General features: G+C 65.1%; 3 protein-coding genes and 1 long non-coding RNA gene across 7 annotated transcripts in view; 1 reads left to right on the forward strand and 3 right to left on the reverse strand.

The window, feature by feature from the left end:
- The first annotated feature begins 340 nt into the window (after positions 1 to 340).
- LOC119468890 lies at positions 341 to 4,074 on the forward strand. The gene is made up of 3 exons (XR_005197685.1): positions 341 to 631; positions 1,908 to 3,017; positions 3,531 to 4,074. It is a non-coding gene; the product is annotated as an uncharacterized LOC119468890 (long non-coding RNA).
- An 841-nt stretch (positions 4,075 to 4,915) lies between these two features.
- On the reverse strand, positions 4,916 to 14,992 carry MIDN (midnolin). Of its 4 annotated transcripts, none has more exons than XM_017514482.2 (9): positions 14,884 to 14,992; positions 13,030 to 13,672; positions 11,897 to 11,984; positions 11,647 to 11,709; positions 9,519 to 9,647; positions 9,120 to 9,434; positions 8,562 to 8,718; positions 7,936 to 8,208; positions 4,916 to 7,020 (listed from the first exon to the last, which is right to left on the reverse strand). In XM_017514482.2, exons 2-9 carry the CDS (start codon positions 13,260 to 13,262, stop codon positions 6,743 to 6,745), a joined length of 1,536 nt encoding a protein of 511 aa, XP_017369971.1. In that variant the 5' UTR covers positions 13,263 to 13,672; positions 14,884 to 14,992; the 3' UTR covers positions 4,916 to 6,742. The 4 variants fall into 4 exon arrangements, with proteins under 4 accessions (XP_017369971.1, XP_017369970.1, XP_017369973.1 ...); XM_017514481.2 differs by having other exon boundaries at positions 8,562 to 8,721; XM_017514484.2 differs by lacking the exon at positions 9,519 to 9,647 and having other exon boundaries at positions 14,884 to 14,991.
- Positions 14,993 to 15,168: 176 nt separating this feature from the next.
- STK11 (serine/threonine kinase 11) overlaps positions 15,169 to 21,255 on the reverse strand; it is a 41,135-nt gene continuing 35,048 nt past the window's right edge. The window contains exon 10 of the mRNA XM_017514488.2: positions 15,169 to 15,172. The gene's annotated coding sequence lies outside the window, so the exon portion shown is untranslated. The remainder of the gene's footprint in view (positions 15,173 to 21,255) is intronic.
- On the reverse strand, positions 18,184 to 20,773 carry ATP5F1D (ATP synthase F1 subunit delta). Its single transcript, XM_017514493.2, has 5 exons — positions 20,567 to 20,773; positions 19,954 to 20,107; positions 18,819 to 18,907; positions 18,564 to 18,689; positions 18,184 to 18,269 (listed from the first exon to the last, which is right to left on the reverse strand). The coding sequence occupies exons 1-4, from the start codon at positions 20,705 to 20,707 to the stop codon at positions 18,567 to 18,569; spliced, it is 507 nt and encodes a 168-aa protein (XP_017369982.1). The 5' UTR covers positions 20,708 to 20,773; the 3' UTR covers positions 18,184 to 18,269; positions 18,564 to 18,566.

Below are 21,255 nucleotides of genomic sequence, written 5' to 3' on the forward strand. Positions count from 1 at the left end.
GCCCATAATCTCAGCACTTTGGGAGGCCCAGGTAGGCAGGTCGCCTGAGGTCAGAAGTTTGAGACCAGCCTGACCACCGTGGTGAAACCCCGTTTCTATTAAAAAAATATATATATACAAAAATTAGCCAGGTGTGGTGGTGCATGCCTGTAATCCTAGCTACCTGGGAGGCTGAGGCAGGAGGATTGCTTGAAACCAAGAGGTTTCCGTGAGCCGAGATTGCACCACTGCACTCCAGCTTGGGAAACAGAGGGAGACTTTTGTCTCAAAAACAAACAAACAAACAAACAAACAAAACACCATAAAATTAGCTAGGTGTGGTGCTGCGTGTCTGTAATCCAAGCTACTTGGGAGGCAGAGGTTGTAGTGAGCCGAGATCATGCCACTGCACTCAAGCCTGGGTGACAAAGCAAGGCTCCATCTCAAAACAAAAACAAACAAAAGCAATAATTGTCCCTTATGCTAACTCTCCTGTTTGATTTGTATTTCCAACGTGAACAGAAAGGCTTTTGGAAGGCGTAGGCTGGGGCTGGCCTGGGAACCCCTTACTCCCCATCCCCCACCCTGACCAACAGCCTGGAGTCCAGCTTGGCTGGGCAGCGGAAGATCACGGGCACTGAGGGGTGAGTGGGTGAGTGTTTGTGGCTGGAGGCCCTGGGGGTGTTCCTGCTCCCGCCCAGGCGTGTGTTGGGTGGCGGGGGAGGCTGCTGCCCTCTGTATCTGGTGGCAGCTGTGGGGCGTGCTATGACTCTCCAGGCTGGGGTTTTGTTAGGGGAGGCCTTGGCCGTGGCTGAGCCAGGCGGTGCTGTTTGCTTTAGGGTCACACGGTGGATTGAGGTTGGGGGCAGGTTTATGGGGTGTGTCGGGGGCGGGGAGAGTTTCACGTATCTGGGAGCCTGGCACACCAGCCGTCCCCATAAATTCGTGGCCTGTGGAGGGCTGTCCCGGGAGTGCTGGTGGGGGCGTGGGATGGCTGTGCAGCCCCCGAGTGGGACAGCACCCGTTGGTTCTGCCTGCTTTCCCAGAGGGCTGAGTGTGGGTAGCGTCCGGGGTGTGGGGTGTGTGCCCTCCGAGGCAGCCAGCTGTCTCCCTCACCTTGCTCCGCCCACATTCCAGAGGGGTTGGGGGTGCCCTCCCCGGCTCCCGCCCACTCCCCGACCTCCGACCTCCGCCCGAGCCCACTCCCTCTGCTCCGGCACCCGAGGAGGCAGCTGGCTCCAGGGAGGGGCTGCAAGGCGGGGGAGGAGGCTGGAATGTGCCCTGGGGAGTGAGGGGGCCCCCAGAGAGGGGGCGGAAGCAAGGGAGGGAGGGGGGCGGAGGAGAGGGTGGTGCTGGGTTGGAGAGACCGCCGGGGACCGCCAGAGATCGACAGAAATAGACAAAGGCAAAAGAAAGAGCAACGGAGGGAGTGAGAACCAGGCAGAGGGAGGAGGCCAGGGCAGGAGGGCCCTCAGAGGCAGGGCCCAGGTGAGAGCCTCCCCTCCCCCACCCTGCGGGCTGGGCAGCTCACCTGTTCCAAGTGACCCCAAAGGCAGCCAGTTCTCTGCCCTCCGAGGGCTAGGCGGCCCGTGGGTGGGGCAGCACCCGGCTCCTGGGTTGGGCCCCAACGCCCTTGGCCACGGGGTGGTGGCGTCCCCAGCCTCCAGCCGGGTAACTCCCATTCCCATGGTGCTGGGAGAGGAGGGTGGGTGGGGCCCGGCCCTGTGGGGGCGGCTGTGCCCGGGCGCCGGCTCAATCCCTCCAACCCAGTGGCTCCAGGCCAGGGGGTGCTGGCTGCCTGGCTTCCACTGCTGCCCACCCTAGCCACCTGCCAGGCCAGCTCCAAGGGTCCATTTGGCCACCCGCAGAGGACTCCAGCCTCAAGCCAAAGCCATGACCTCCAGTGACCTTCTCCTGCCCGCCCACAGCTGCCGCGTCTCCCCAAGCACTGCCCACCTGTGAGGTCACCGTCTGGCAGGGGCGCCAGCACGGGCTCCCAGCCACGGGGCAGCCCCCACCCTGCGAACTCCAGAGGCCAGGCTGCACCAAAGGCCTTGGCTACAGCCTCCACACCTGGCACAGGCGCTGTGCAGCCAACCACTGCCCACAACCAAGCAGCGGGCGGCCACGGGGGACTCCTGCCTCCTGGGTCCTCAGCTCTCTTGGTCTAGCGCTCACACACGCATCTCAGATTTCCGCCCCAAAACTTCCATCCCCCCTGCTACCCCCTAAAACCACCACCTTCCGGGCACGGCCGCGACAGACTCCAGGACTGCACACCGTAGTTCCTTTTCCGTCTCTACCTCGCCAGGGTGAGGCCACCAGGGTCCCCACCGATCGATCCCCACTCGACACCCCTCCAAAGTCCAGGCCACGGGTCTAGCCACCTCCCAGACGTCCTGGCCGCGCTCCCCCTCACCTGCTCCTCCTCCCTGGTCCCCCAAGTCATCCCTCCAGTGGCCGACTTGGAGAATCACCCTTTATGATCCCTGCCAGCCTCGCCTTTCCTGCCGTCTCTGAATTTTCTCCGGCTGCCCCCCAAACGCACTCGGTTTCACGTGTCCGGGCCTTTGCACACGCCCTGCCCCGTACCTGGCGCACCCTTCCCGCTTCCTACAACACTTGGCAAACTCCTGCTCCTCTGGCAAAGCCTCAGCCCCAAAGTCCCCCTCCTCCTGGCTCCTGTCTGAGATGCCCCAGCCTAGGGACCGCGGGGAGGCTGGGCCGGGGTCTGGGACGTGAAGTGGTGCAGGGGTGGAGGCAGCAGGAAACGCGTTGGCGTGAAAGGACGGGTGCACGTGAGCGTGCCGGGGGTCCACGTGCGGCGCCCCGGGGCTCGCCCCCTCTTCCGTCCAGGCCCCGCCGCCGCCGTCAGACCCTCGGCTGCACCTCCCGCCCCCAAGCTTGCAGACTTGCCGGGAGAGGGGCGGGGCCGCAGCGCCTCCGCGCTTGCGCCTGCGCACTCGGCCCAGCCGGGCTGAAGTCCCGCCTCCTGGAGGCTGCCTCCGCTGCTACTGGGGCACGCAGATGAGCGAGCGGTGAGGTCACCAATGAGGCGTCCCCGTGGGTGGGCGGGGCCTGAGCCGCCCGACGCGCGGACGGGGGCGGGCGGGGCGCCCTACCCGGGGTGACGTCAGGCTCCTTTCGCGGCGCGTTGCCCTGGAAACCGCGTTTCCATCCCGGCGGGTTTCCGGGGGCCGCCCCCTCCCATTCAGCTTTTTCCTCAATGGTGGGGGGGAAGGGAGCGATCCAGAGCGGACCCCGCCTCCCGCGATCACAGCGGGCCCCGCCCTCTTTGTGCCTCAGTTTACCTCTCCGTGCCTTCCTACGCACACGTGGCCTCCGCCTGCCGCCGGTCTGTCCGCTGCACCCCTGGATGGGCTTAGCCCACCAGACCAGGGCTCTGAACCTGGAGCTCCACACCCCACCCCACGCCCCCAGGGCACAGCCTTGACCCCCGGGATCCCCAGGCTGGGGTGGAGGGGTCCTGGAGTGCAGGGGACGCGCCCCCCGCCCTGCAGGCCGTAGACACAGCCCCTGTGATTCAGCAGGTGCTGCAGACAACATCCTTCTTCCTCCTCTCCACCCGCCTAGTGAGGGGGCGGCGGCGCCCTGGGGCCCTCGCCCTGACCTCAGGCCGGGCGCCGGTGACCCGCACCCCCATCCTGAGCCCCTAGGGGACGTCCGCGCCAGAGACGGGGGCCGCCTGACTGGGCATCCGCCTTCCTGACGTGGGCGTGGGATGATTTGGGGTTGACTGGGCGTTGGGAGGGGCAGAGGGTTCTCAGAAAGATGCTCCCAGGGCCACTCCCGGGACCTGTGCCCTCTGCCAGTGCTGGGGCCCCTAGAGATGGGATAAGGGGTGGAGGTCACATCACTGAACAAACACCGCAAATCCTCTGAACCAAGTGATGTTTCTTTTTGGGCCTCTGTTATCCCATCTATAAAATGGGAACTCAATTACTTCTAACGCAAAGCAACTCTTGTTACCTGAGGAAATACAGGTTTATTTTTTGTTTTTTGTTTCTGTTTTTTAAAGACATGAGGCCGGCGAGGTGGCTCACACTTGCAATCCCAGCACTTTGGGAGGCCGAGGTGAGCGGATCATATTATTGCCCATCTTTACCCAGGCCAGACATGGATGGATTGGGACTCCAGAGAGGGCTCAGTCCTGGACGGGGCCTTTGGGGAGCTCCAGGCTGGGAGCAGAGAGAGGAGAGGGTGGGGTCTGTGGGACTGGGTGGGCTGGGGTGGGAGGTGCAGGCTGGGGAAGTTCCCAGACAGGGCAAGGGACAGCCAGGCCAGGGGTGTTTCTACACAGGGGCAGAGGCCGGGAGGTCTGGAGCCGAGCCTTGGAAGGGCTGGAATGTCAGGAGGTGTGGCCAGAGAGAACCCATCCTCTCCCCGCCCAGAGCTGAGTTAAGCCAGGCCTCTATCACCAGCCAGCCCAAGGTACCCTAAAGATTCTCAGGTCCTCCCAGTCAGCCTGGTGATCTCCCTGCAGCAGGCCACACAGAGATGAGGCTCCAGGAAGAACAGCGGGTGGGGCTGTCACAGTGGGTGGGGCTGGCACACCCCCACTTCTGTGTCTGGAGAGAACTGGGCAGATCTCCCCCCTTACTGGCAGGTCCTGAGAGGGGGCCAGGGTCCTCCCCAGGCCACGCAACAGGCAGGCAGGCCCTTGCCCCACACCCTAAGGGACTTCCGGCCCTGGGTACCAGGAAGTGGCTGGGCTCCTCCCTCCCACACCCCGGCGGCTTCCTGCCCACCCCGCAGCTGGGGAGGGAGCGTGGGAACTTCTCAGGGTGCTGACCCCTGACCCACCCCCTCCGCTGGCCCCTGGGATCCAGGTCAGTCTCTGACTGGGACATCCCACCCCAGGAACCCCCCCCCAACCACGGCCAAATCCCACCAGGTTAGCAGGCCTGACGCTGACTTGTGTTTCATTTTCTGTTTATTACTTGAAATCACGGTGCTTGTGTAGGTTTTTCTTCTTTTTCAATTTTGTTTTCATACATGAAACTCACGCCAGGTGCCGGGACCCCCACAGCCCGACCCCCCAAGGGTGGGTAATGCTTTCTTGGGCAGCCCTTACCGGGCAGAGGGTGGCAAGCCGGTTACTGCCTGGAGGCTCCACCCTCAACCCACGGAGGCACAGACGTTATTTAAAAATCGTTAAAAAACAAAACAGAACACACATTTAAATAGGTATCCAAGACAGTTCTTCAAAAAACAAACCCGCCCCTTTTTCTCCTTTTTTTTTTTTCTATTTTTTTCTTCTTTTTTTTTGGAAAAACGAAAACAAAACAAAACCCAAAATCCTTGAGCTTCACCCTCTGGGACCCCTCCCTGCCCACCCTCCCACAAAAAATTTACAGAGCTACAGTTATAACACGTGATGTTCACATCTGAAACCATTAACTTTCAACACATAAAGAGGGGGGAGTGGAGGACCCGGGGTTCACCTACGAGAACAAAGGGGGGGACAGGCAGGGCCAGGACAAGACCGACAGGCAGGGTGGGGAGGGCCCAGACATCTCCTTTATCATTAAAAAAAAATGAGTGGGGGAAAAATCCAAAAACTACCCCATTGAAATGGCCCCAGTAGGAGATTTGTCCCTCCCCTCTGGGGCCAGACACCCCTAGGGCACGGGCACTGAGGGGTGGGGGGGTCCAAATTAGACCAGCAGCGGACCCCGCCACAGGGGTTAATGCTACACGGAGTTGGCGCCCTCTACCCAGGGGATTCACAGCTCAGCACCCCCCTCCCATCCTGGCTGCAGGAGAGGCCCCCAGACAGTCCCAAATCCCACGTCCCTCAGGTTGGGCTGGGAAGGAGGGCTGGGGGGGGTGGGCATCTCCCCACACCCAGCCATGCTCTCCCCATTTTTCAAGAGTTCCCCAACCACTATTGGCTCAGTCAGAAAATTAATAGTCTATAAATACCCCAAGCTCAGGCAGGAGGTCCGAAAACACTGGGGTGGGGGTGGAGGAAACAGCACAGTCCTGGCTGGGGGTGGGGGGTGGGCAGTTCCCCTCTCCCTTCCTGGCAGGAAAGGCTGCCACACCCCTAGGTAGACCCCAGCCCCAGGCCCTCTGCTAAAACGGCTTTGCTCTCCTTTTTAAAGAAATGAACGAAAATGCAAAAAGACACCAAGAAAAGAGAACAGGAGTGGAAGAGAAAACAGTCCCCTCGTAGGCTGCTGTGACCTGTTGGCTTGCTGTAACCCAGTGGGTCCTGCTGGCCTGGGGTGGAGGCCCTGAAGTCTGCACTGGGGGCGAGATGGGTTCTGCACACTGCGGCCCCTCCCCTCATCTGTAAAGTGCATAATGACACGTCGACTTTTTGACTTAAAACCTGAATAGGGTTCGGGGGGAAGGAGGCGGCGGAAGGGATGGGGTGGGTTTCTGAGTCTCCTCCGCTCTCCGCCATCCAAAAAGACTGCTACATATTGGAGCTGGGGGAGGTTGGCAGGGAGGACCGACCGGCGCAGAGGTGAAAGAGACAGAGGAGGAGGAGGAGGAGGAGGAGGAGGGGGAGGAGCAAGGGTGGAGGGTGAAGGAGGTAGGAAGCAAAACCCATCAAGAGTCCAGGAAACCACGGTCAGAACTTTTTAAAAAAAGAAAAAGGATGAAAAGAAAGAAAAGCTTCTGGCTAGGGGGGAGTGGCCGCCTGCCCTCCAGAGCTGGGCCGCGCTCTCTGTGGGGCTCTCGGAGTGCCCGCCGCCCTGGGCTGGGGTGCGAGGGGCGAGGGTGGCCGATCCTAAGCCACCACGAACTCTGACTTGATGTCAGGGTTGACTTCCGGCTTCCACACGGAGTCCTCGAAGTCGAGGCCCAAGCCGGAGGCCTCGCTGGGGCTGCCGCTGCCCCCGCTGCTGCTGCTGTCGCTGCGGCCGGCCTTCCGGCTGGGTGACCAGTGGTACGGGCCCCGCGCGTCTCGCCGGGCCTTTCTGCGGAGCCGTTTCTGCTGCAGAAGCAGCTGCAGCCGCTCCACCTTGCAGCGCGTGGCGCGGTTTTCTGTCTGCCGAAGCCGGTCCCCTGCGAAGGAGACAGTGGCCTGTGACTCCCAGAGCTTCCACCTCCTGTCCCTGAACACAGAGGACCACCCCAGACCCCAGCAAAGGAAATGGTCAAGGGCGTCCACCATGCTGGGGGTGGTGGTGCCTCATGTCTGTAACGCCAGCACTTTGGGAGGCTGAGGCAGGAGGATCGCTTAAGCCCAGGAGTTTGAGACAGGCCTAGGCAACACACCAAGCCCCTCCTCTGCAAAAATCACAAATTAGCCAGGCATGGTGGTGTTGGCCTGTAATCCCAGCTGTGCAGCTGGCATCTAACTCTCCAGCTGAACCATGAGCGGAAGGTCAGGACTGCCCTGCCTCATCCTTCCTGAGACCTTCTGCCACTTCTGTGATCCCAGGGGAGACACTTGGGGGTTGTTCCTTGGTTTCCCACTTTTAAACTGAGCTTGGGAGGAGCCCCTGCCATGGCTGGGGAGCCTGAGGGGCTGACAGTAGCCATGTTCCCATGAGACTCTGCAGCAGGAATAACCCAGCAGTTCGGGAGTGCGTGGCGGGGGCAGGGGGTGGCGGTGGTTTTTTTGTTTTTTCAAGTCACTGAAATGCCTAGGGGTGGGCTTTGGCCCTGCCTTGGCCTGCCAGACCTGACTTGGCCATTCAGAGAGGCTCCAAATGCCATCTGGAGATGGCGCCCCGGGGGGGCCAGGAGGAAGTGGGGCTGGGGCCCCCCGGGAGCACACAAGGACACTTTGTGCCCCAACACACACACTGCCTTCTCTCCCAGCTAAAGCAGAGCAGTGGCCACAGCAGCTGCTGTCCCCCCCGGCCCCTGGGCAGGTCAGCTGCTCCTGTGCCCACCGGCTCACACAGAGGGGCCTTCAGAAGCCCCTGTGGGTGGGGAAGGCGCGACCCCCGAGGGTGGAGGGTGGCCACTCACCCGGGGGCTTGCACATGCGGATTTGGCTCTGGCCTTGCAGGAGGGAGGCTGGGGGAGTGGCCGAGAGCTTCTCGCAGGAGGTAGTTCTGGGGGCCAGGTCGGGGGCTGTTGAGGCGGGGGAGCACTGGGCGTGGCAGCGGAGCTGGGCCAGCGACGGGGGCATCCCCTGGTAGTGCCGGGTGGCGCTCAGGAGGTCGTTCAGGATCTGCAGGATGGTGCCGATGTCACGCCGCGGCCGTCCGCTGCTGTCTTGGCAGTTGGGGTGTAGCGTGCCTGTGGGCAAAGACGGCCATGAGCAACGGGGACATCCACGGTCACGCATGTCCAGGACAGGCGTCCACAGGTCTGAGCTCATGAGCTCGGACAGCGGAGTGGGCAGGTGGGCTGACATGCACGAGGGACCATGGGGCGGGAATGGGACACATCCCCGGGACGTGGACGCCTGGTGACCCTTGGCCTCCCGTGCAGGGCCATGCATGTGTGGGGGGATGCCGGGAGGACGCGTGAAGCAAACACAGATGGCCGTGTCTGCCCAGGATGCGTGGAGTCGTCTGTGGAGGGATGTGAGCCCTGAGACGCAGTGTCGCGGGACTCACGGGAGGTCACACGTGTGCTGTGACACCTACCAGAGAAGGTCCCTGAGAAGACCCCCGGGGCGTGATTCACAAAGCTCTCGATGACGGCGCCGGGCTTTCGGGAGCGGGGGGTAGGGCTGGCCCCTGGGGAAGACGTGGTGCTGGCACCAGGACTGGGGCTGCCGGTGGCCATAGTAGAACAGTCCATCTGCTAACAGGAGGGAGGGGCGGGTGAGCATGGCCTACAGGCTCAGGATCACCACCCACCCAGGGTCCAGAGACAGCCCTCCAGCCCAGGTCAGGAGATGACACATCAGTGCAGGGTCTACAGATAAGCTTGTCCAGGGTCAGGACACAACCAACCCAGAGGACAGAATCAACCCATGAGTCAAAGGTCAGGAGATGCCCCACCGGCCCGGGTCAGGTCAGCAGATGACCCACCAACTCAGGGTCTAGAGACGGATCACCCACCAGCCTGAAGTCACAGGCTAGTCCTTCCTACAAGGGACTCACCTGGAGCTAAGAGCCCTTGTTCTCCCCGAGCCTTTCCCAGGATGGCCCACCCTTTGGATTCCAACCAAGGGTCACCCTTCCTTTCCCCAGGCTCACCTCCGGGCAGGTGGTAGAGGCTGCGTGGGACCGGAAGGAGCCGGCTGTGATGGGCGAGGGAGACGCTGGGGAAGGGCTGGTGGGCACTGGGGGCACTCGTGTGGCACTGGACACCGGCCGGCAGGGCGAGGACACCGGGGAGGCTATGCTGGGGTCCCCCCGCGCAGCGGCGGCAGCGGCGGCGGCGGCCGCCAGCACGTGGCGGTGTTGCAGTGGCGCGTGCTGGGCCGCAAGTTGCAGCTGCACGAACATCATGTGGTCGCCCACACGCAAGGCCAGTGTCAGCGGTGAGCGCCCCGACAGGAAGTCGCTGACCTGCAAGGAGAGCAGCCCGTCAGCCCAGAGCCCCAGCCTGCGGCGCCCCCAGCCCGGCCCGGCCCCGTCCCCCCGAGCTATGACCTGGGGCCTCTCGCCGCCCCTCTCTGGGCTCTGGGGTCCCTGTCGGTGCCACGGACGCTTAAATAAAATGAATCTGTATTTCCGGAAGCCTCCTCCGCCAGCCCGGCCCGGCCCGGGCGCCGCTGGGGGCTGTGGGGACAGAGGCGGGTCAGACGGGGGCCTGCCCCTCCCTGGCCAACTCTGTAGGTTCTTGCGAGGGGAAACTGAGGCCAGAGGGGGCGGGGCCCAGCTGGCAGTCACTGACCTGAAAGAACTTTCACTTTGCCTTTCCGTCACCCTCACGGGTCCCTAGGTCCTCTCTGCCTGTGATTGGGAGGGGGCTCCATCTCAGGCCCCCTCCCAGCTAGTCATCAGGGCCAGCAAGTGGGTGGAATTCCTGGACAGAATTCTTCCGTCCTAACCTTTGCTTTCTCAAGATAAATATTTATCTGTCCTGGGCGGGGTGGAGGCCGAGGGGGCAGCAGCAAGGCTGCAGGAAGGGGCCCTGACCGCCCTGGGGCTGGAGTCTGGGAGGGCTCAACCTGCCCCAAGCACAGAAACCCTCAATCTGCCCCCATTCAGGGTGGGTGTGGGTTAGTGAGATCTGACCCTGTCCTCGCTAAGCCCCCTGCTCTGGGTCCTGGCCAGGGCCCTGCTCTCCCCAGGGGCCGGGATGGGGGGGCGGAGGTTTCTGAGAAGTGACATAGGCCGGGATGACTCAGAACCGACCGCCTCCCAGCTCTCCCTCCCGGCTCTCCGCTGGCAGTGGCTGGCGTAACCTTCTTTGCTTGGGGCCCGTGGGGAGGAGGGGCAGGGAGGTGGGCAGGGTGAAGCCCCCACCCTGAGGCCCAGCCTGCCCGGCCCCCCTGCCCCAAGACAGCCTTTGCAGGAAGGGCCCGGCGTGGCTTCCCGAGAGCAGCTGGAGTCACCACCACCACCCGCCCTGCAACTTCCTCCCTGGGGAGGGCGAATGGGCGGGCATGACTCGGTGCCAGGCAGGGAAGCAACCCTGGGGAGCCCAGTGTCTCCGCCCAGCCTCCCCAACCCCAGCTTCTTCCTGACGCAGGCGCCCGGGGAGGAGGGTGTGAAGCAAACACGCCCTGGGCCCCCTGCCAACCGCAGCCCTCCAGTGTTGGGGAGATGGGCTCACACTCGCCCCAGGAAATCACCTGCGGCCCCCACCCTGGCTCAGGACCCCTGGCTCTGCCCTCATGCCACCGAGGCTGCCGTGGCCACCCCCACGGCAGACCACCCAGCTCCTGGGCCCCCATCCTGCCCCCTCGCCGCGGGGAGAGAGCAGGACTCTACAAGTCACTGGGAAGGGGGCGCAGGCCTCAGGGCTGGGGAGGCCTGGGAAGCTGGCCACCCCCTTGCCCGGGCGGGTGGCAGCCTTCGTCCCCCACCCTGGCAGCCAGCGTATTGCTGAGGCCTGTGTCACCCTCCTGGGAGGTGGCCAGGGCCCTTGTTTGAGGAAGGCTTGGCTAACGCCAAGAAAATGAGGAAAGGAGGAGGAAAAAAAAAAAGGCCGCAGCAAAACCGGGAACCAGGCGAGGGCCAGCCCCAGCCTCCCTCCTGGCCGCTTACTAAATATTTTCCTAACATCCTGCCTAGGCTACGCTGGCCTTAGGGCTGGGCGCCCCCACCCCCTCCCCTTTCGGGGTAGAGAACAAAGGCCAGAGAGAGGAGGAGGAGGGGGTGACAAGGTCCCCACCCTCTCACAATGGGGTCACAGAAGGCGGAAGGAGTGTCACCCAGGCTGCCGCCTCCGGCCCCCACAAGAAAAGTAAAAAAGGAGAAACTCTCTGGGGAAGCCGCGGTGGCTGGCAGGGGGCGCGGGGGCAGGGGGGGGCTCCTCAGCGGTGGCGGAAGGGGCTAAGGATGAAGGCCCGGGTGTGAGTGCCCCATGGGCCAAGGTCACCTCACAGGCAGTCTTGTGAAAGCCAGGTCCCCTTCCCCCAGGGCAGCCACCGTGGGAAACAAAACCCTCTAGGTCAAGTGGTGAGTCTGGGGGGGAGGAAGCAGGGAGGCCAGGCCAGGCTGGCACCCAGGCAGGGTGGCGAGTCCCTTCCCGTCCCCCAGGGCCCCATCGGTGGCCAAGGCACCCTGCCCCCAGGGCGGCCCTGTTAGGAAGGGGCTGGCAAGGTCTTACCTGGGTCTCCGTGAGACTCTCCAGGGCTTGCATCACGGACTGCTCTGGCCTTGAGGCCTGAGACTACAAAGACAGAAGCAGGAAAGGGGCCTCAGTGTGGGGCTGGAATTGGGGGCTGAAGCGTGGGGTGGGGAGGCCCTGCTGGCTGGCGGGGAGGGGCCCCAAGTGGAATGTGTGGGGACAGGTGCCGAGGGAGGGGCTACTGCCTGTGTGCGGGCCTCGGGGGACACGCCGCCCCACGGACATTTACCATGAGGCCCGCTTCCACGGTGGGTACCAAGGTCAGCTTGCTGCCATCACCCACGCCGAACTCCTGCAGCTTCCCCGAACTGAGCCGGCTGGGGGAGGGGAAAGAAGGAAGAGCATGAGACTCCTCGGAGACGACACAGGGACGCGGAAGCAGAGGCCGCGGGGGAGGGCTGTGCTTGTGGGGGGAGAGACGGAGAAGTTCCCACCCCCACCCCTTCCCGGCTTCCAGATCCTGGGCTCTGAGCGCGTGCAGAGAGGGCTCCGTCTGGTGCCGGGAGCCCCCATCCTACAGATTCCGACCTCCTCCCTCCAACGGAATCCCCGCCCTGGACGCTGGCACCCCCTCTGCACCCCAACAAGGCACTTTCTCCTCGTCTGGGCCCCAGTGTGCTCTGCTCTGTGCCACCTTACCCAGCGCCCCAGGGCAACCCCTGTCTCCAGTTCCCTGACTCTAGCCCTGGCTCGTCTTTGTGGGCGCCACGGGTTTCAGCCCGAGGAGAGGCCCTGGGGGCTGCGCCGGGCCGGGCTCCCCCTCCTCCTCCTCCCTCCCTGGTGCAGGCCGCCGCCGCCGCGCAGACAAAGGAGACCCTCCCCCTCCGCCCCTCCCCCGCCGGGCCCCTCCGCTGGGATGGACACTGCGTGTCCCCGGAGGCCCTAGGGAGGGGAGGGCTCCCGGCCTGCAGGAGATTTAAATACCAGGGGGGAGGGGAGGCTGCGGGGAGCACTCGGAGGCGAGAACAAAGGGGGGAGAGAGACGCAAGTGGGGGGAGACAGCCAGACGCAGAGGAGGCCGCCGAGCAGATGCGGAAGCCGGCGCGGACGCAGGCGGGAGGGGGCGGCGGCGGCCCCCACGCCCGCAGCCGGGACCCCTGCGCCGCCCCGGGATTCCTGCCCGCCCCCGAGGGGGCCGCCGAAGCCCGGCCCGGGACACTCTCTCTGCCGCCTTTGTGCCGCGACCCCGGGCGGGGGAGGGGGCCGAGGCAGTCGAGGCCGAGCAGAGGGCGCCCGAGAGCGCGCGGCGCGCCCCCGCCCCCCGTCTGGCCGCCCCCTGCCTTCCCCGCGCGGCGCGCTCTTTGTTCCCGCCCGGGGGCCGGGGCCCGAGGGGGCGGCGGGCCGGGGGCGCGCGGTACCTACGTGTCTTTGTGGAGAAGCGCCAGGCGCTCCTTGGGCACTTTGAGGCGCTGGGACAGCCGCTTGCGCAGCCCCTCCACCGTCTCGTCGGGCGGCACGGCCAGGTCGTAGCGGGTGCCCGTGGTGCTGTGGATGGCGAGGCTCATGGGCGCCGCCTCGGCCGCTGGGCCCAGCTCGCAGGCGCCGCCGGGGGCCCCGCGCCGGCAGCTCCGGGCGCCGCCGGGCTGCGGCTCCATCCCCGGCGCGCGCTGGGGGCGCTGGGGCCGGTGGGAGCCGCCAATCCTCGCTGCGCCTCCGGGACAGGGGCGAGGGGCTCCCCGGATGCCGGGTCCTCCGGGCACTCGGGGACGCGGAACGGCGCGCGTCCTCCTCGAGAACGTCCCGGCCGCGGAACGCGGGACCGAAATCCACGATGCGAGTGGCGCTCCGGGGTCGCTCCGGCTCTTGGGGCGCCTTCCGGGGGTGGGGACGGCACTCGCTGCTCCTTTAAAGGGCGGCGGGCGCGACCGGGGCGCGACGCGGAGGAGGGTCCTGGGGAGGGGGCGCCGCTCGGCCGGTGGCGCTGGGTGCCGTCTGCCGCCCGGGTCGCGCTTCCCCTCGCGTCCCCTCCCTTAGCAACAGCCGCCGCCGCCGCCGCTCGGAGGATCTGGGGGTGAAAGTAACAAGAAAAAAAAAGTTATAATGTATCAACGTTCCAGGGGGCGGGGCCGCCGCCCCCTCCCATTCACTACTTACTCCGCCGGCCCCGCGCCGGCCAATCGCCGCGCGCCGAGCGCCCAGTCGGCCGCGAGCCCGAGCCAATGGGAGCCGCCGCGGCACCGCCCCACGTGGCAGCCGGGCCCGCCCCTCGCCCCGCCCCCGGCGCCCGGACGACCAAGGGGAGCGCGGCGGGGGCGGGGCTGGCGCCTCTCTGAGCCCGCCCCCGCCCCGCCCCGCCCGCGCCCGCAGCCATTCATAAGCGCCGGGAGCCCGGAACAAAGGGCGGGCGGGCCCCGGGGGGCGCGGGACCCCGGCCCCGAGACGGGCCTCGTCCCCTTGGCGACCCCCGGTGAGCGGCCTGGGAGCGGGAGGGGGCGCGGGCCATTGTTCCCGGCGCCAGGAGGGGCAGGAAGTCGTGGGGCCGCCCCGCCGCGTCCGTCCGGGAAGAGCCGCGAGCGGAAGCGGGAGCGCGAAGTCCGCGCCTCGTGGCCGGGGTCCCGGCGGGGACGCTCCGGCTGCGGCCCCCGGGGCGGGCATGGGGGAGTGGGGACGGGGTTGGGGCGGGGTGCCCGCACCGCGGTGACGTGGCTGGGTGGCTGCTGCCGGGGGCCCCGCGCACCCAGCCGCCGGCCCGGGCAGAGCCCGTTTCCCGAGGCGCGCCCGCCCGAGCCGTGACGTGACGCGGCGTCCCCGGCTGCGCCCGCGCGCGCTCGGGATGCGGTGAGTCAGCAGCTCGGGTGCGCCCTCTGCCGTGCCCGCCCGGGAGCGCCGCCCGGAGTCCCGGGGAGGGGGCGCTGCGCTGCCCCGGGCACGGGAGGAGGACGGCGGGGCTGCGCGCGGGGGAGGAACCCCGATCGGGAACGAAAGACTAAGTCGGGAGACCGGGACCGCGTGGCTGGGAAACGGAGGCGGAACGGCAGCCAGTTCAAGGTCACTCGCGGGGAAGGGGGAGTGCCCCGGGGGGCGGGGCGGGGGCTGAGGTCCGGCCAGGGCGGCGCTGGCTGTGCGGGGCCCCTCCCACCCCGCACCCCGGGGGGCTTCCCAGGACCAAGGGTACCCCGAACCCCGCCTGTCCCAAGAACAAAGAAAAGTGCGGACATCCCGAGCCGTCTAGAGTGGAGACCCTTCCTCGCCCCGCAGGTCCCGCCCCCAACTCACCGGGCACGGCCGGTCCTGGACCCCAAGTCCTGCGAATACACTCGTCTGGAGTCGAAAGCGCGCTGGCCCGGCCGGTCTGGGCCGAGCGGGCGGCCCCCAGCCTTTATCCGCGCCGCCTTCCCTCGGGGTGGAGTTTGGGCGGGCAGGGGGCGGGGGGCAGGGGGCGGGGGACCGGGCGGGCGGTGACGCAGACTGGCCCCCGCCCCTGCCTGCCGGCCGGGGCCCTGGGGCACCTTGGCAGCCGAGCCACCCTGTACCCAGGCTTCGTGCAGTTCATGGGTGGACGCCCCTTGAATGCTTGGAGACAAGGGTCTCAGCCTGCCTTCTGCAGGCCCGGATGCACCCTGAATCGTCACCTGGACAGAGTTTGGGGTGTACGGTGCGGCTCTCTGCCCCGCCCCCTTCCTGCCACCCCAGGCCCGGTGCTTCCGCCTGGAGGCCCCAGCGTGGGGGGGACGGGAAGAGGGGCCTGAGTCAGCGGCCGTCGTCCAGGAAAACAGGCTGGAGTCACCTGCCGTGGAGTGGGGGTGCCCGGGCCAGCCCTGGCCTCCTGCATCTGTCAATGGTGACCTCAGAGGGCATTTATGGAGCGATTAGCCAGTGCCAGGCCTGCCTTGTGCCCAGCCAGTCACCATCCGGCTATGCTGTGACCTCGGGAGGTAACTGGCCTCTCCCAGCCTCAGTTTCTCCACGGTGCGTGGGCATGTAGTGAGAGGATGCAGCAGGCTCACTCTGGGACCATCACTCCCTGTTAATGCAGGACATGGACTCATACCCAGCCTTTGGGATGGGCATTACCCCCACTTTACAGATGAAGAAACTGAGGCACAGCCAATGAGACAAAAATGTGAGGTGTATCTTACCTTTTCGGTAGTGGCTTTTTCAGGGTGTCCCCGTTGGGCTGGCCCCTGTCCTGCCCCTCTGTCCAGAGAAGGGGACCCCATCCCTACTGAAGCACCTCCTGTCCACTTATCTGGCTCCTCCCTTTATCTGGCCTGACCACCTCCACCCCCACCCTGGCCATGGGCACCCCTCCCAGGACGGCACTCCTCCCCACCCTGACAGGCACACCCAGCCCCGCAGGGTCAGGGTTAGGCCAGAGAGGGAGAGGCTGGGAGAACCCTTGGAAGGGGGTCACAGGGACTGAGATTTGAATGAGTAGGAGCTTGTCACATACAAAAGATGATGCCAAGGGTCATGGTGGCTCACGCCTGTAATCCCAGCACTCTGGGAGGCCAACGTGGGCGGATCACGAGGTGAGGAGATCAAGACCCTACTGGCTAACATAGTGAAAACCCATTTCTACTAAAAGTACAAGTACTGGCTGGGCATGGTGGCGCGCACCTGTAGTCCCAGCTACTTGGGAGGCTGAGTCAGGCAAATTGCTTGAACCCGGGAGGCGGAGGTTGCAGTGAGCTGAGATGGAGCCACTGCACCCCAGCCTGGGACAGAAAAAGACTGTCTCAAAACAAACAAAAATCACCCAAATAAAAAAGATGATACTCCCAAAGTGGATTAATGGGGCCTGGATGAGGGGCTGGGCCCCGTGTGGGACCTGCAGGGCGAGGCTCATTTTGCTTCCAATGGCAGCAGAGGTGGTGGAAGGGGCTTCAGGCTGGCACTGGATGGGCAATCCTGGCAGGGCATTGGGGTCCTCTGAGTGGCCAGCAGCCACTTCCCTCCCTGCCTCTCATGTGTGGGGGTGGCAGTGGCCTGGGGGTGACCCTGGGGTTAGCAGAGCTCTGCCACCTGGATACTGTCACCTCAGTCTGGTCAGGACTGGAATGGGATGGGTTGTGGGGACATACCGGGCTCCAGGGGGGCCGTTATGTGGCCCTTTGGGGACCAGATGCCCAGAGTCAGTCTAAACTAATAAACATGCTAAAACGCTTCCCCGCCAGTTCCCACACTTGGCATCCCCGTGGTTGAGTGGGTGGTTTCTGGGTGTGATGGGGACAAACCCTGTACTCCGTCCTGCCCACTGAGCCTGGGGCTGCCCTCGCGGAAGGGCCTTGACCGCCTGGGTCCTGGCCCCACCCTGGCTGCCTCCTGCCCGGGGACACATCCAGCCAGCACGGGCTGTTCCCTCAGGGTCAGGTGTTCCGGGTGACCTGAGGCCTGGCTCCAAGGCTCACACCTCCCTGGTGGTGGGGGCAGGGGGTCCCCGGTGTGGGTGCTGCTGGCCCAAGCCAGGAGCAGGCGGCTTAGTGAGCAGCTCCTGCTGGGTCCCTGCCAAGCCCCAGCTGTGCCCTTGGTCTTATTTATAGGGTCCTGGTGGCCTGGCAGGAACTCCAAGACCTGGGCCAGGAGCCGAGGGACGGGCCTGGTCAGAGGCTGCTCCTGTGACCTGGTGGCTGGCACAGCCTTCCCTGGGCTGGGGGTTCTGGGAGAAGTGGGGGGCTTGTCACTCATGCCCTGAAGCCCGGGTACTGCGGGAGCCAGGCAGAGGACTCTGGACCGTCTCCGAATACCTGACCGGCAGCCCCAGCACACCTGGAGGCCCCCCAATGGCACCTAGCCTCAAGTGCAGCCATGGTGAGTCACCAACGTGGGACGGTGACATGGGAGTGAGCTGCCTGTCTGTGCTGACTGGCCCTAGGCTGGCCTCTCTGTCACTATCCCAGCTCCAGTGACACAGGCAGGCCCATCCCACTCCGCAGGGCCCAGTCCCAAGGAAGGAGGTCAGGAGACCCCAGCCCAGGCCGCCCGAACACCCCCTGGAGCTGTCGCCCACCCCCTGGGCTTGCGGCAGGGAGGAGTGGCAGGCCCAGGAGGGATAGTGCCAGGGAGCCACCCCCTCCTAGGCCCGCCCCACTCCATCTGGGGCCAACCCAGAAGCCTAGATGCCCACAGAGGTGCCAAAAACATTGCAGATTCAGCACCCTGCCAGGCAGGGCCACCCACATGATGGGCAGGCACAGGGCGGGGCCAGCGTGGGAGCGGGTGGGGCCCGCCTCTTCCCAGGGGCTGGTAGGTGGAGCCAAGGGCCTGTAGGGCTTAGGGTCAAGGCTCCAAGCCTGGAGACCAGGCACTTGGCAGAGGTGACAGCAGTGGGGACACTCCTCCCGCCTGAGGCCCTCATCACCCTCCCCACCATCATGGGTTGAAGGTCAGCACCCTGCCTGCCCAGCAGGACCCACCCACTCAAGCCTGTTTCCCAAGGACCTCTAGGTGCCCCAAGAGGCAGAGTCCAGGGGAGCTCAAAGGCCTTATTTCCAGGGGACATGCAGGATGTGGGCAGAGGCCTGGGATGGTCCTGGCCTCACCAGGCAGGTGTAGTGACAAGAGCCGTGCACACAGTCAGGCTTCCTGCACTTTAATCGGGCAGGGGCTGGGGCAGCTCATCCTCGGAGGGAGCTCCGAAGCGCAGGTCTTGGCGGCTGGCTCTGGAGGGCAGAGGGGTGGTATGCGGACGTCAGGCTGCGGGCATCTTGAGAGGCGTAAGGAGAGCCCCACGGGTGACAGGCGCAGCCCAAAGCTCAGGAGGAGCATTTCCGTCCCAGTCTCCAGAGCTTTAAACACAGGCAGGGCCTGGGGCCCAGGCAGAAGCCTGCACTGCCCTCTGGTGGCCTCCTTGGCAGTTGTGGCTTTCCAGGGCGGCCAGGACCCCAGGAGCTGGCCAGGCCCACCCGGCACCCCTGCCCAGCCCCCAGCCAGGCCTCCGGGCACCAGACACACACCGTCTACTCCAAGGCCTTCACCAGGGCCTCATTGGCCTCAATTCGGATCTGGATTTCGGCCCGCGTGGCCTCGTCAGCTGCCCCCGACAGCTCCGCCTGGGCCTTCTCCAAGTTCGCCTTGGCTGCCTGCAGGGGGTTGAGGGATGGTGAGGGCCAAGCAGGGACCCCAGCCTGGCTCTTGGTCCCCCAGCACTCCCTCCCCCAAAGCCTGGACAGCTCCCGCCTGCTCACCATCAGGTACCCCCTGACACTCACCCCCAGGTCCAGCATGTCCAGAGTCACTGCCTCTTCGGCCAATAACTGCACGGAAGAGTCGGCGTTCACCGTGACGGAGCCGCTGCTCACTGTGGGAGTGGGAGACGGAAGGCGTGAGACCCCACGTGGCTGGACAGCTGCAGGGACTCCCGTGGTCAAGCCCAGAGCTCCCTGTGAACCAGGTGCTCCACAAACACCCAAGTCTGTGTCCTGAGTGTGCCAAAAGGCAGTTCCACAGGACATGCCCAACACGGCAGACAACTTCTAGAGAAGAACAAAAAAAGGGGTCCTAAGAAAGGACTAGAAGCTGGAGGGAGCCCAAGGACTGATGTGGGACCAGGGACTCCCAAAAGCACTGCCTGGGGCCAGAGGCCCTCCGTCTGACCCACCACCCATCGGCTATGCTGAGTTCAAACCTGGCTCTGCCACTGGCCAGTGATGCTGAGAACTGCTTTTTTCCTACACAAATGACCTTCCTCCCCTCATCTGACTGGCCCTCCCACCACAGCTTTTGGAGGGCTTTTTTTGACACAGGGTTTCACTCTCGTTGCCCAGGCTGAGGTGCAGTGGCATGATCTTGGTTCACTGCAGCCTTGACTTCCCCGGCTGAAGCCGTATTCTTGCCACAGCCTCCCAAGCAGCTGGGACTACAGGTGTGCAGCACCACAGCCCGCTACATTTGTAGACGCGGGATTTCACTATGCTGTCCAGGCTAACCTCACACTCTCCCACCTCGGCCTTCCAAAGTGCTAGGATTACAGGTGTGAGCCACTGCACCCAGCCCAACATGCTTTCTTTTCTTTTGAGATGGAGTCTCACTTTGTCACCCAAGGCTGGAATGCAATGGTGCAATCTCAGCTCACTGCAACCTCCGCCTCCAGGTTCAAGTGATTCTCTTCCCTCGGCCTCCTGAGTAGCTGGAATTCCAGGCGCGCACCACCACACCAGACTAGGTTTCCATATTTTTAGTAGAGATGCGATTACATGTTGGCCAGGCTGGTCTCGGAGCTCCTGACCTCAGGTGATCTACCCGCCTTGGTGTCCCAGAGTGCTGGGATTACAGGCGTGAGCCACCGCGCCCGGCCTCAACTGAGTTGGAGACTGACCTGGCCCTGCAGCCCTCCACCGGACTCACCAAAGTACTTGGAGGTGGTGCCGTCCTCCGCATGCACCACGACCAGCCCAGGCCGCAGGACCTGCAGCGTGGGCACGTGGGCCGCCAGGATGCCGAAGGCCCCGGTCAGCGTGGGCACGTCCACCTGCCGGACGTTGGCACCGTTGAAGAACACCTACAGGGAACAGCGTGGTGAATGACGGCTGGGCAGGCCGGCCCCGCGGCCACCCGGGACTCCGCCTGTCCCGCTGAGAAATGGGTCAAGGCAGGACCCGGCGCCGAGGTGGGCACTCAGCCCAGCGCGGCAATCCGAGGTTGCGGCTTTGGTCCTCAAGCGTTGCGCCTCACTTTACTGATCCGCGAAATGGGAATGCAACGAGCCGGCGACACCCAGGCCGTAGCCAGGGAGGTCGAGGAGGGCACCCAGGAGGCGCTTATCTCGGGGAGGTGCCCGCGACGAGGGCAGCGCGGGGCTCCGGCCGCACTGGCAGGGCCGAGGGTGCAGGGCTGAGCGGCCTCCGCTTCAGGGACGCGCGGGTCCGGGGACCCAGAAGCAGAGACTGCGCCCTGGGGGTGGGGCCCCTGGACTCCGGGGGCGGCGGACACGGAGAGTCCCGACCCGCAGCGCCCGAACCTGCGTGGGGGACGCAAAGGTGAAGGACATCTGGCCGGGGCCGGCGGCGGCGGCCGGGGCGGCGGCGGCCTCGGCGTAAGCACGGGCCTGGCGGATGAGGCGGACAAGTCCCGGGCGGCGGAGCAGCGCGGCGGGCAGCATGGCAGCGGCGGACGGCTGACTCCGGCACGGCACCGGCGGCCCGGAGGGTGACGAGGACGACGCGCAGGGACTGCTGGGAGGAGGCGTCCCGGCGAGAGCGCACGCGCGAAATACGACTCCCGGCAGCGCGCGCGCGACGCCGTAGACGTTGACGGCGCACCGCCGGGTCGCGGCGCATTCTGGGGGTTGTAGTTCTGTTCCGGCCCCAGCTCTGGGAGAAACTGAGGGGTCAGCTGAGGGCGGTGAGACGATTCTCGGAGGTGGAGCGAAGGAAAACGAGCTTCAGTGAAATTCAAAATTCGGCGGCGTGGTGGCTCACGCCTGTAATCCCGGAGCTTTGGGAGGCTGGGGCCAGAGGATCACTTGAAGCCAGGAGTTGGAAACCAGCCTGGGCAACATAGTGCAGACCCCCGCCCCCGCGCCGCCTGTGCAAAAAATAAAAATAAAAAAAGGCCGGGCGCGGTGGCTCACGCCTGTAATCCCAGCACTTTGGGAGGCCGAGGCGGGTGGATCACGAGGTCAAGAGATCGAGACCATCCTGGTCAACA

The sequence above is a fragment of the Cebus imitator genome, unplaced genomic scaffold, assembly GCF_001604975.1.
Source record: "Cebus imitator isolate Cc_AM_T3 unplaced genomic scaffold, Cebus_imitator-1.0 Scaffold524, whole genome shotgun sequence".
Classification (NCBI taxonomy): domain Eukaryota; kingdom Metazoa; phylum Chordata; class Mammalia; order Primates; family Cebidae; genus Cebus; species Cebus imitator.

Excerpts from the sequence above, each read along its gene's own strand:
- MIDN (XM_017514481.2), bottom strand. The coding sequence starts at position 13,262 with ATGGAGCCGCAGCCCGGCGGCGCCCGGAGCTGCCGGCGCGGGGCCCCC. Across the intron at positions 11,710-11,896 it reads CCGTGGAAGCGGGCCTCATG|TCTCAGGCCTCAAGGCCAGA; the intron begins GTAAATGTCCGT and ends CTGTCTTTGTAG. Across the intron at positions 9,648-11,646 it reads AGAGTCTCACGGAGACCCAG|CCCCCAGCGGCGCCCGGGCC; the intron begins GTAAGACCTTGC and ends CTGTCCCCACAG.
- ATP5F1D (XM_017514493.2), bottom strand. The coding sequence starts at position 20,707 with ATGCTGCCCGCCGCGCTGCTCCGCCGCCCGGGACTTGTCCGCCTCATC. Across the intron at positions 20,108-20,566 it reads CCTTTGCGTCCCCCACGCAG|GTGTTCTTCAACGGTGCCAA; the intron begins GTTCGGGCGCTG and ends TGTTCCCTGTAG. Across the intron at positions 18,690-18,818 it reads TGGACATGCTGGACCTGGGG|GCAGCCAAGGCGAACTTGGA; the intron begins GTGAGTGTCAGG and ends AACCCCCTGCAG.